The sequence below is a fragment of the Somniosus microcephalus genome, chromosome 7, assembly GCF_052327205.1.
Source record: "Somniosus microcephalus isolate GS21.2 chromosome 7, FLI_Smic_1.0, whole genome shotgun sequence".
Taxonomy (NCBI): domain Eukaryota; kingdom Metazoa; phylum Chordata; class Chondrichthyes; order Squaliformes; family Somniosidae; genus Somniosus; species Somniosus microcephalus.
Genome location: NC_140993.1, coordinates 170,347,137 through 170,360,142, shown reverse-complemented (window position 1 = coordinate 170,360,142; position 13,006 = coordinate 170,347,137). Strand labels below are relative to the sequence as shown.

At 36.7% G+C, this 13,006-nt stretch overlaps 1 protein-coding gene across 4 annotated transcripts in view; it reads right to left on the bottom strand.

Moving 5' to 3' along the window:
• zfhx4 (zinc finger homeobox 4) overlaps positions 1–13,006 on the bottom strand; it is a 354,106-nt gene that overhangs the window by 46,142 nt on the left and 294,958 nt on the right. For all 4 annotated transcript variants that reach the window (XR_015079025.1, XM_085993199.1, XM_085993198.1 and 1 more), the window contains exon 5: positions 5,005–5,124. Coding sequence is in view for 3 of the 4 variants with exons in the window: in XM_085993199.1 (XP_085849325.1) it covers positions 5,005–5,124 (120 nt within the window). In the remaining variant the exon portion in view is untranslated. The remainder of the gene's footprint in view (positions 1–5,004; positions 5,125–13,006) is intronic.

Sequence of the window (13,006 nt, the reverse complement as noted above, 5' to 3'; positions counted from 1 at the left end):
TAATCAAAAGTTTCTCTCCTCAAATTAAAGAAGTTAATTTATCTTTATGCATAAATAGTGCTCCCAATATTTGTTTGGTTTCAGTTCTACCAGTGCCTCAGTTGTGCGTGGATAGCAGGTTATAAACACCTCCTACTGGTTGGGCAGAGCAACTCCATTGTCAGATATCATCAGAACTCTTGCTTACTAGCTGCAAGTACAAAAGAATGTCACCCTTGCATTCAATAATTTCTAAACACAGACCAGACAATACAATACTCTGGTAATTCAGACCTTTACTACACTTGTTTCTTAGCTTTGATATTTTAGCAAAAAAAAAATCCAAATCAATTTTGTTGTATCTGAAGCTTCAAGACATTTCCAACCACAGAGCTACACTAACTGTTGGTTCAAGGGAACTGCAAATGCTCAAATAAGATGATGGAAAACATACAGAAGTTTATGTGTAAATTTGGAAAAAAAACTACCAGCCAAAACATTTTATATACATTTGAGCCAAAGAATTAAGTGACGACGTAAAATTGAATTTTAACCAAACAAAAAAAACTCTTCTATCATAAAAAAAAAAATTTAATTGTAAAACAGACCAACTTGATAAATCTAATAATTACTTCTCAACTGTTTAGATAGCCTTTTGCTAGCTTGGAAGATTAATCAATATTACTCTTTGACCAGCTCAGCAGTCTGGATTCCAATCTGCTTCAGTTCAGAACACTGCATTTGACAAAAAGATCAGCCTATATAAACATTAACTGTGTTTTATGTGCTAAACAGTATTATATGTTTATGTCTGCTGTGCATTCCTAGATCCTTATTGATGGTCAAAGATTTTTTACTCCAGTAACGAATACCATTCTATTTCACTCAAGTGAAATTCAAGCTCAAATTTACGCTACCTATGATACAAATATTTCGAATAAAAGTCTAGCCAGCTCTATGTCACAAAAAAGAAAAATCAAGCACATCAGAAACAAAAGCGCAATACTGATTTCCCAGTGTATCACAGTATTCTTTCCAACAACAAATTGCCAGATAATCTTTTATTCTAGGCTGAATATTACACCGGTGTTGGGTAGGCATGTCACATACATCTCATGGCAAACAGAAAACCTCATTTACCAACCTTTCCAATCTCATCCCTGCTCAGCATCATTCGACATTTTTTTCAGCAGTTTATTATTATAAGCACTTCTAATTTTAACTTTCAATTTTCACCATCTTCCAGTCAATTTGAAACTAAATTATCTTGAAGGTGAGGACAGCATCACTGGACATTGTCATGAAAATATATCTTGTAATGCAATGAAGATGAGCAATCGATTAGTATCAGATGCAACATAAATAAATATAAAAAAGAATATACTATGTGATGAATGCACAATAACGTATTTAAATGAAACATAAGAGAGTGAAGCTATTTTAAATAGATGACAATATGTAAATTCTAATATACGTAAATTATTCCTACTACATATTCTTAGAAAGGTCTTCATGACAAGAGCTATCATTAGTAGAAAAAAATCATACCTATCTTTTTGTCTGCAGACAAATACTTTTACCTCATAAATGCTATCTTTTGACAAGCAAGTCCTTAAGCAGCACATATTACATTTATGGCTGACATTTAATTTTTATTAACATTATGTTTAATACTCAGCTTTAGAGCTTGCTGTCACATTCCTTAACATAAAATTGTTTCTGCTTATGTATGTATTCTGACCTCATTTTATTTTCACCTATAACAATAGTGCACTATTCTAAGTAGCTGCCACATGATATTTCTCAGAATGACACAGGTTCTTCATGATCCTGGTAGCTTGGTCAATTACAACAAACCAAAATGTGGTGTGTGATATTTGCACAGCAAGAATCTAGTCTACAAGTCAGGCAATTAACCTGGCTGCTGATTGCAGCTGTCTGAGAGATTTGATTTTCAAGAATAGCCCTGACATTGCTTATCTACTTGAAAATAATGTGGCACTATTAACGGAGAATCATCTAGTTAGCATACTATTCCAATTATTGTCCAATGGGTGCAAATAAAATGCATTCACCTTTTATGTCTCATATCCGAATTCCTACTATCCCTAAATTAATTCTGTGACTTATGTCCAAGTCTCAACAATCATTGTTTGTGCTATAATATATTTTTTGTTATTAGTAATAATTGGTACTGAATTAGCCACAAGCGTTAAAAGCCTCAGTAATACAAAGAGTAGAATAATCCTTAGATAGTGTGTAGAAAGCAAAGTGATCTAATCCAAACACTAATAGGTTTATTGCTAAACACATAATGACGAGGACCCAAAGTAAGAGAAACAAACAGCCTGTTTAATCAGCTAAAACAGAGAATGAAAATGAGAAGGAACAATTCAGTTTAAACACTCCTGTTTCATAGATTTAAAGATGCTAAATAGAGGTACAAGATTGTTAGCTACTTCTGTTTAATTAAACCATTAACACTGCCCTTAACTACTTCTTTGAAAAAATATTGAAAAATCCCTTATTTGTACAATTTTGTAATACTGAACCCATTATTGACATAATCATGAATTATAGCACACTTACCTTTAGATGCACTTAACAGTACAATGTACAGTTGCATTGGCATAGCATTTAATTATAACAAAAGCTATGCATGCATTGCAATTAATTATAAAACAGCTTAAAATAATGTTTTTTTAAATATGAATATTAAACTCATTTTGAGTCTTGTAAGTGATGATGTTTGGAATGATTTAATTCAGGAAGAGAAGTGCTTTGCCTCAGTCAGACAAGCTGAATGTATTAACTAAAGTTACAGCATCACAAATTTCATATTTACAAGGTATTCATCTCATGCAACTTTAATTTAATGCTTTCAGTACTGTATTTTTGGCTTTCAAAAATGCACATTCATTCTTTTGTATTTAACCTTCAATTGTAACATTCTGTACATTTTAAGTGCTGACTGTAAAATTATAGACATTTTCTGATCCACAGAATGTATCTCAATCCACAGCATTACTAAAATACAATTTCTAAAATTAAAAATTTGTTTCAATGTGAATTTTATTGCTAAATCTCTACTACAGTCCATCATGAGTTAATTGGTCTCAAACATTTAAATGACATGAGTTAAATAGAATACAATAGCAGACGTAGTGCTTTTCCATTACATTTTACATCTCTTGTCATTGATGTGAAATACAGAGATGGAAAAGTAGGTTAACCATTACTGACCCATAGTTCAAATGGCAGCATTTAAATGTCAAACTAAGTCATGCATCAAGCCCTAAGCTTAAACTTTGCACTAGTATGCCGACAGTTGGATAAGAATACTTTTTGCAGTATTTTTTTACAAAGCCTCTCAATAGCAATGAAGAAAACTGGTTAAACAATCAGATTTGTTGCTTAATAATTCTGATGTCTTATTTTTATTTCACTGCACCAATCAGGAATTATAATTTCACTTCTTAGTGCATGCCTAAATGATATTCAAATAATAAAAAGAAATTCATGTTTGTGAATAAGGAAAGCCTGCTCACAAACGAAGATATATCTATTGGTAATTTTGCTTGGAATAATGTAGGTTAATTTACATCTTACTTGTGTTTACTGTATTATTAAAACTGTTCCCTTAAGCCATGTCAGAGAACACATTACATCTATGCAGTGTAGAACTAATCTGGAGTTTATCCAGATTAATACATTTGCATTGAAAATGTAATTTTGATTATAATTAATCTAAAGTGACACTAGATTAAAACGACAATATAAATGAGATATTGGTGAGTTCTGCTTCTCCAGATGAATTTTCGGCCCAGTAAAAGCTACTTGTACTTGAATTCTGCTTCCTGATTATTCCAATGTACCAATTACTGCGATAAATGAATGTACGCAAAAACATGGCGACACAAGTACTCTAATGCTGGAAAAAAATGACAAGGGTTTAGCTACTAATAAAACTGGGTTTTATTTTACTGAGGCCCATATTGTATAAGCTGGAGTGATTTTGAAATTGTGAAAATTAAACTGAAAAGTGAAGATCTATTTTCCTGATGCACAATCAATTGGCCAGAATTGAAACTGCCTAGTAGCAGTGGTGCAAATAAAGATACCAATTGTAATATGCTTACTAAAATTCCCTTTTTAATCTTCATGTAAAGCAGTGGAGTTTCCTTTTAAAAAAAAATTGTGTGTATTTATTTTCACAGACTCATTTTGGAGTTCATGTCTTCTGGGTATAAAAAAAACATATGACTACCTGGAACCAATACTCTTTAACCTATTTCACTGCTTCTGCTTTACCGCATCCAACATAATGTGACTGTGCCTAACGCGCCTAAAAAGACAGCTAACGTAATACTATTTTTTGACTGCAGTTTTCTCTTTGATACAAAACTCAAAAAAATACAAACTAAGAAAAAAAACAGCAAATCATGCACCCTGCAATATCTGCCAAGTAAAATAGAGAAAGGAGCCTGTGGTATTTATACCAGATGCTGGTTTTATGCAAGATGCGATTAAAGCAGGACAATTTCTGCAAAAAGCATTAATTTAGAATTTATTGCTCAGGTAGAGAAGGCTGCTTTGTATTACTAAGGAAAATGACAAAAAAAAGTAGACTGAAAGGCCTCTGGTCAGCGATACTGATATGCCTCACCATAATGGAAAAAATACATGATTGGTATCTAATCCTGAGCTTAAACAAAATTAATATGTCATCAGAGGAATCACAAGTACAGCAAAGATTAATGAAAGGCGCTTAAAATTACAAGCACGCAAACTTATTTGATTAAAAAATAATCTCACTGGCCATTCTGTAATATTCTTCAACTTATCCACATCTATCCTGTCAGATGGTTATGATTAAAAATAGGTCAGCGTGAGGCTACTGATAGAAATCACATGTAAAACACACATGTGATGAACATGATTGAGACAGGGGAGGGGAATTGAGCAAATAATATTAAGATCAAAGAAAATTTAATATGGAAAAATGACAAAATCTACAAGTATTACCAGAGTTTTTGTCAGACTTCTTGTTTTCTTTGTTGTCTTTTTCACTTGTGTCCTTGTTATCAGTAGCAGCAGCTGGAACAGTGGTTTTACCAGGTCCTTCAGAGTCTTCACTCTGCTCGTCTGCAATTAAAAATATATGGGAGATTAGGATAGCAGATTACAAACTGTGCACGATTTGTTTAGGAGAAACATTTACTGTATTCTGTACTTTGTACTTCACAGATAGTAAAAAATAAAAAATACAGCATATGCTGTTCAGTACTAATTTCAAAGCTTTTACTCTGCATTGGAATGTTAACTATTATCCAAGTAAAATACTATTCACCACTTGTAAATCTAAAGTAATGTATTTAATTGCATATGTGGATGCAAAATTCAAGTAATGTTGAACTTTAGATGTTTCTCACAACAATCATAAAAATGATTATAAAACACATATCTACATCTGTTGATATAAGTGATAATAGAAAATTGTATGCAGGATTTTATTAACAAATATATAATTGAATATAGTCAAGCACAACATTTAGTGAATGCCACAGTAGAAAATTGAACTAATTTAGCTTTTTGGTCATTCTGTATTGATTGGAGAATGTATGATTCATTTTAGAAAAGATGACTACCTATAGGGGGCACTCTTTTAGATACAAATGTAATATTCTCTCAACTAGCATACAGTTGACACCCATTTAAAATGCTTGCTAAAGACAGATTACATTGCATACCTCCATCTATATCTATAGCCAAATCTATAAATGCAAAAGCTGACACCAATTTAAATAGTTATGTATTGTGCTGGATTAATCTGTTTATGCAGTTAGCTGCATGGCTCGGGTTATGCAGCACTAATCCATGAAATGCCCACTGTTCCTTTTCATCCTGTGATCATTTGTCTCTCACTGTGTTGATGTCACATTTTAATGAATTTTTAGCAGTCTGAGTAATGCCAGATAACCAGGCCCGCAACTCCCACAGCACTGCATGCTGCGTTCATTGCATTGCAAAATAAAAATCATATTTGTAGGTCCCGGTAGGAATTAAACAAATTAGGAGATGGAAAGAAAATGGCACAGTATCCTGTCGGTCAAAGCAAAAGACTGCACTCATCAGATTCATAAAATCTTAATAACCATAAGAATTGACCCTGAGGAGGCGAACAGGTCCCAAGCACACTGACATATCATCCCCCAGCTCTTGTTTGATAAGCAATGCTTTTGTTAACTGACTAAGACAAGTTAACCCCTTAAGTCCCATATTACTATACCATTTTACATTTAAGCACAACACATCAGCTTAGGAATAAATATAACATAACATTTTCATTGCAAATGCTATAGTGATTGAAGGGGGAAAAATGAGCGCACTCTGAATGCTATGTTTTATTGATAGTGTTCTGACAGCAGGATGATATATTCCCTGTCATATGCAGCAGCTGGTTACAAAAATTGCTAGTTTAGCACTAAGATGGCTTTTGGGTGACAGCATTCCAAAATTCTGAAATGCAGAAATAATAAACCTGAGTGCTGTGCTCAATCAGTGGATTAAAAACGTTCTACGGGATATAAAATACTATGTTTGCTTTTACATACAGGTACAGGTTGTTTAATTTTATTTTTCAATTTGAAATCAATTCAATTTATTTGCTGTATATGTATTAGATATGATAGGAGTAGATTTTGCCTTTACACAAAGGCAAGAAATGGGATCATTTTAAACTGATCTCTTTTAATCCATCTCAAGGGTGTGTTAAAAACAGATTGATCTAAATTGATTTGTACCTTGATGTGCACAGATTAACCCGCTTCAGATTGATTAGAATTGGTTTCCAAACTCTATTGGACTGCATCTACTCCCCCTTATTTGTCTCTATGGTAGCATTTCAGTATTTTACCGATCTTGATTGTTAATCAAAGTGGTGACTCTGCAAGCTTGCTGGTCGCAGTAGGTGGACAAGGCTGTATTTGTAAAGGTGGTAGGGGAGCGCAGTTCGGGCTGCTGAGAGTCTGTGATCATGACCTGATAGGGCTGTGTTAATGCCAAGTGCACACACAGCTCCTATCCAGTGTCGGGCCCTACAACCTTAGAAAGCTTGTGAAAGACCTTTCTTTCTCATCCTTGAGAATTTATGCATTGTTCTTTCACTGGATTTACTGACCCATTTCCCGTGGGCGAGGAAATGAAGTGTCATGGAGTGTCCTTACCTTCGGGGGACATGAAATTTTCAAGGCTATCACGGCACACATTAATAAAACATGGTGTGTTAAAAGGCAAATTATGAACCTAGTAAGAGTGACTATCATCTGGGTCTCATCAGTCAGTTTGTTCGGCCCTCTTCTGCCTTTCTGGTATGTGTTTTAAGAGCGAGAGAAATTCCCAGACATGTTCTCCTATACATCATCATGGAGTCTGACCCTGGCCTGACCCTCACAACAGTTTGACTAATCTGAACGGGAACAAAGACTTTGTGTCAGCAGCACAGAGCAACTGCGGGATAGACTCTCCCCATCAACTTAATAGCAAACAGCAGTGCTGAGGCTATAACTTTAGAGAGTTCCAATGTGCCACAAACAAATAATCCTCTGAGGTAAACTGTCCGCCAGATACATATTTTTATCCTTTTACCTTTCTATTTGCTTGAATGCAGCAAAAAGAAAATATTTGTAAAAGAACAACAGAGGCTTGTTAGAAACTAGAAGCTGTTTATAGAAAATTATATATTTTAAACCCTGAGACAGGCCTACAGTAATATTTCAATTAGACTCCTACGTGCAGCAAAATGTTAAACCTTGCTTGTAGTATATTTTGATTAAGATATAAATTCCACAGAAAAAAAATCCTATCTGGTTTGATAACAAAGTATGCACAGTTTTTACATCTTTTCCTATGAAAAAATGCCCTGATTTTTCTCATTGCCTCTACTACTAAATGTGAGATCATGTACTGCAGAAATTAAAAAGAATGATTGTTGAGTAATATTTCCCTGGCTACAAGGAAAAGACTAAAGTGTATCAAATTAATGGCTGAAGGAGGACATGGCAGTCTATTTGCCTAATACATTTCTCATTAGAAAATGTGAGACTTTCAAGGCCACAGGGTCTAAATAGAGCTCAGGGTACTTTTTAATGCACAAGGTTTATTACATGCTGTGGTAAAAATGGGCACAGTGCCATGCCGAATGTTGGAGTTATAGCTTTTCTTAATTATAATCAAAATTAATTAGCAGAAACTCCAGGGTTAGGTGATCTCCAAAGTGAGTTCAATGATATTTTTAACTGTCTTTTTGTAACAGATATATTACATTCTCACAGTTGTGCCGAATATCATAAGCTATGCTTGAACAATAATTCTTTTCCTAATCTACTTTACTCTGGAAAACTAACACAGTTTAAATTTCAGTTTTATTCTTGATATGAAATGCACAGAAAAAGGTGGCTTTGAACAACATTTTTGACAGAAAAAGGCTAAAATGTATATTATGGAGATTATGCTAACGGCATTGAGCATTAAACATCAGAATAAAAATAACGTGTCTAATACATTTTAACAAGGAGATATAAGAATCTAGTTCTAATCAGTTCAATGTTTTAAATCCATATTTTGCACATGCTGTTTGGAGGATAACCACAATTAATGTCTAAAGCCCACTAAGCTTTAATTAAAATGATTCATAATATTTTGCACTACACGCAAGGCCCCCCCCCCCTCCCCTTGATAGATGGAACACTCTAGTATTCCAAATGGATCTATCCAGGGTCAAGAGCAAGAGCCTTCTTCTTCCACCATATACAGTACAAAAGCTCTCTGAGGGGAAGCAAGTTCAAATATCATCTTCAAATGAAAATGGCTCTGAATTCTGACCCTCTGAATGAACATTCCCGCTCAACTACTAGCTTTAAGTGCCTCCCCCTACAATTCATTAATTAAAAACAGAGTCACAGTTTTTAGCCAAAGAAAATGTTAACTTAATGATGGACAAAGGATTTATAAGATAAAGCAGAAAATTCAAAACATACTTAATTTATAATAAAGGTTATGGACTAATAAGGAAAGATCCCAGAAGTTGTGATTATCTTTTACAAATACTAAAAAAAAGAACACTTTTAGTGTGAAATCCTCCATTTCACACGTAGTCTCTCTGTCTCCAGAGATGAGATTTCATTACTGTTCTCTGCTCTAATTTTGTCACTTTAACCACTCAGAATGCTGCACCCTGATGTTAGGCCTCAACTGCCCAAGCAGCAGCTTTCAGTCTCTTTCAGGAATCTCTGAGATCAAACCCTGCCTCCTTCTGCTTATGGGTAAGTAATAATGACTTAAGGACAAAAACCTCTGACATGCTGACAAAACTATCAGGTTCCGTGTCAAAGTTAAAAGCATTACTACTAGGATATATCTCACCCGCATTATGGCATGGTTTTTGGTAGCTGTGCATTATGTGGATTATAATGAAGTTCATGCCATAGCAAATATCCTGTAACAATATCATGAAACCTGACCTAAAAAACAATGCAGCGAAAGTTCGGTAGTCTTAGAATAGATGAAGTCTATTGTGTGTGACTGATTCTTATTGAGGATGGGATATAGAACGTATTCTATGTAAACCTAAACTGAGATGCACTACTGCTGACAACAAAATCCACAAATGATTTTCAATCCTACTTCAGTCACCTACGATCATAGTAGGTTTGCTGTATAATAATCATAGCACAGTTGTTCCAAATGCAAACAAAAACAAGTTTTGAGTCATTGCGTTCAGTTTCATTGAATACTTTACATTGATTTTGGGGGGGAAAAGGGATATGATTTTGATCTTCTGCGCAATCTTTTTCTCCCTAACATCTGCCTGAGGCTGAACCACACTGTTCGCAACCTTGGTGTCATATTTGACCCTGAAATGTGCTTCCGACCACATATCCGCAGCATAACTAAGACTGCCTATTTCCACCTCTGTAACATCACCCTTGCCTCAGCTCATCCGCTGCTGAAACCCTCATCCATGCCTTTGTTACCTCTAGACTTGACTATTCCAATGCACTCCTGGCTGGCCTCCTACATTCTACCCTACGTAAACATGAGGTCACTCAAAACTCAGCTGCCCATGTCCTAACTCGCACCAAGTCCCGTTCACCCATCACCCCTGTGCTCTCTGACCTACATTGGCTCCTGGTTAAGCAACGCATCGATTCCAAAATTCTCATCCTTGTTTTCAAATCCCTCCATGGCCTTGCCCCCCCCCCCCAGATAATCTCCTTCAGCCCCACAACCCCCCCCCCCACCCCCCCGAGATATCTACACTCCTCTCTGCCCTCTTGCGCATCCCTGATTATAATTGCTCAATCATTGGTGGCCGTGCCTTCTGTTGCCCAGGCCCTAAGCTCTGGAATTCCCTGCCTAAATCTCTCCGCCTCGCTACCTCTCTTTCCTCCTTTAAGATGCACCTTAAAACCTACCTCTTTGACCAAGCTTTTGGTCACCTGCCCTAATTTCTCCTTATGTGGCTCGGTGTCAAATTTTTTGTTTTTTAATACTCCTGTGAAGCGCCTTGGAACATTATACTATGTTAAAGGTGCTATATAAATACAAGTTGTTGTTGTTGTTGTTGATAGTATAAAACGGAGCCCATTTTACATCTCTCCCGATTTCAATGGAAATAAAAATCGGGAGAGGTGTAAATCAGACTGCCGATTCGCTATCACTTGTTTTACACTATTGACAAAGTCAAAGTTTACCCCTAGGCCTCATAGGTACCCTGGGAGATCATCCATAATTTGCCAGTTTTGCATGACTGATAAATGTCAAGACTTCATTAGGTACTCATGTGAATGTGATATTTGTGGCAGCACCCAAAATAAATTTGATCTGTAAGAAAAAAAATTCTATCTGTCCAAAGGAAACCTTGGTTAGATCCAATAGAAAGGGTGTGGTACTGCTGCAATGCCAGGTCCACAGTTGCTAATAATGTAGACATGCGCCCTGCCAGTGGCTTTTAAAAAAATGCATTTTACCACAAGAGGATTTTTGATAATATTGTAGGAAGAGAATATTGAGAGCAATGGGCTCTAGATCCACAAAACCTGCACACCTGCTACTACTGAAAGACATGTCAGTGCCATTATCATAGAATAATATTCCTAGGCACTCCAAAATTATTTCCTTTACCTGAATGAAAGACCGTAAACATAAATATAAGGGGGAGTGGGTAAATGAGATAAATGAGCACACACATACATACAGATAGGATTTGATATCACAAGATACTGAATACATACTTCACATTTTTGTTGTGGCCCATGCAAGTCAGTGCTTGATTGCCTTCAGTGATATATTTGTGGAAGAAGTCACAGAAATCAGTACACAACAGTAAGATTCAAAAGCAGAAGCTGACACCAATATTAACACAAACTGGAGATTACTCTTAATTTTAGTACGCTACAGTATTGCATTAATGCCATTGTCATAGCCCCAGAGCAGAGTGACAAAACAGTACCCTGGGAAATGGGCTCCATTCACAGGTCACAACTTTGATAACCTAAGCAACTATCGATTGAGTTTGGTAGGAAAAATAGAAAAGCAGAGTATTTTTTAAATGGTGAGAGATTGGGAAATGTTGGTGTTCAGAGGGACCTGGGTGTCCTTGTACACAAATCACTGAAAGTTAACATGCAGGTGCAGCAAGCAATTAGTAAAGTAAATGGTATGTTGGCCTTTATTACAAGTGGATTTGAATATAAGAGTAAAGACGTCTTACTGCAATTATATAGGGCCCTGGTGAGACCACACCTGGAGTATTGTGGTCTCCTTACCTAAGGAAGGATATACTTGCCATAGAGGGAGTGCAATGAAGGTTCACTAGACTGGTTCCTGGGATGGGGGGATTGTCCTATGAGGATAGATTGAGTAGACTAGGCCTACATTCTCTAGAGTTTAAAAGAATGAGAGGCGATCTCATTGAAACATACAAAATTCTTACAGGGCTTGACAGGGTAGATGCAGGGAGGATGTTTCCCCTGGCTGGGGAGTCTAGAGCCAGAAGTCACAGTCTCAGAATAAGGGGTCAGAGATGAGGAGAAATTTCTTCACTCAGAGGGTGGTGAATCTTTGGAATTCTTTACCCCAGAGGGCTGTGGAGGCCCAGTCGTTGAGAATATTCAAGACAGAAAGTGATAGATTTTTGAATATTAAAGGAATCAAAGGATATGGGGATAGTGCAGGAAAGTGGAGATGAGGTAGAAGATCAGCCATGATCTTATTGAATGGAAGGGCCAAATGGCTGACTCCTGTTACTACTTCTTATGTTCTTATTTTATGAGCTGAGGAATTAGGTGATCTAGAATATTATTATTAAGGAAAGCATACCTATCTCAGGTTCTGTTTACAAAAGCTATGCTCAACATATCTGTTGTACTGGTAATATATGGGGAGACTTTGGGCTGGATTTTCACTGGGCCGTGGAGTCGGGATTGGAGGCGTGTGGGCGTTTAAAATCCCGAAATCGGGGGTCCCGACCCCATCCCGCCCCCAACCCACCTCCATGCCAGTTTCAAAGGAGGCGGGTACCCGCCACGCACTGGGACGTGCCTCCCCGAGGTGGGAAGGGGATTAGTGCCAATTAGCTGCCTGTTAACAGGTAGTTAACAGGCAGTTTTTAGCCTAATCCCTATTTTCATTGTTGAAATGTGGGATTCCCGATGGCTCCAAACCACGGCAAGTTAGCGAGGCTGGCCGTCGGGATGAAGGGCTTGGAGGGTTCGAGATGGTGAGTGATGGGTGCATGAGTGCAGAGGTAAGTGTGTTTGGTCTGTGTAAAGTGTTTAAAGAAGTTCTACTAACCTTTACTTACCTTTACAGCTTTCCTTCCTTCCTTCAGGTCTCGGGAGTCCCTCATCTCACCGGCACAGAAAGCAGAATAGCCGCCAGCTGTCAAAATCTGCAGCCTCTGCTTTCTGTTCCGGGTAGATCTCTAAATCATCCTGAGAGGAAGGAATTAACCTGGAGTACAGAT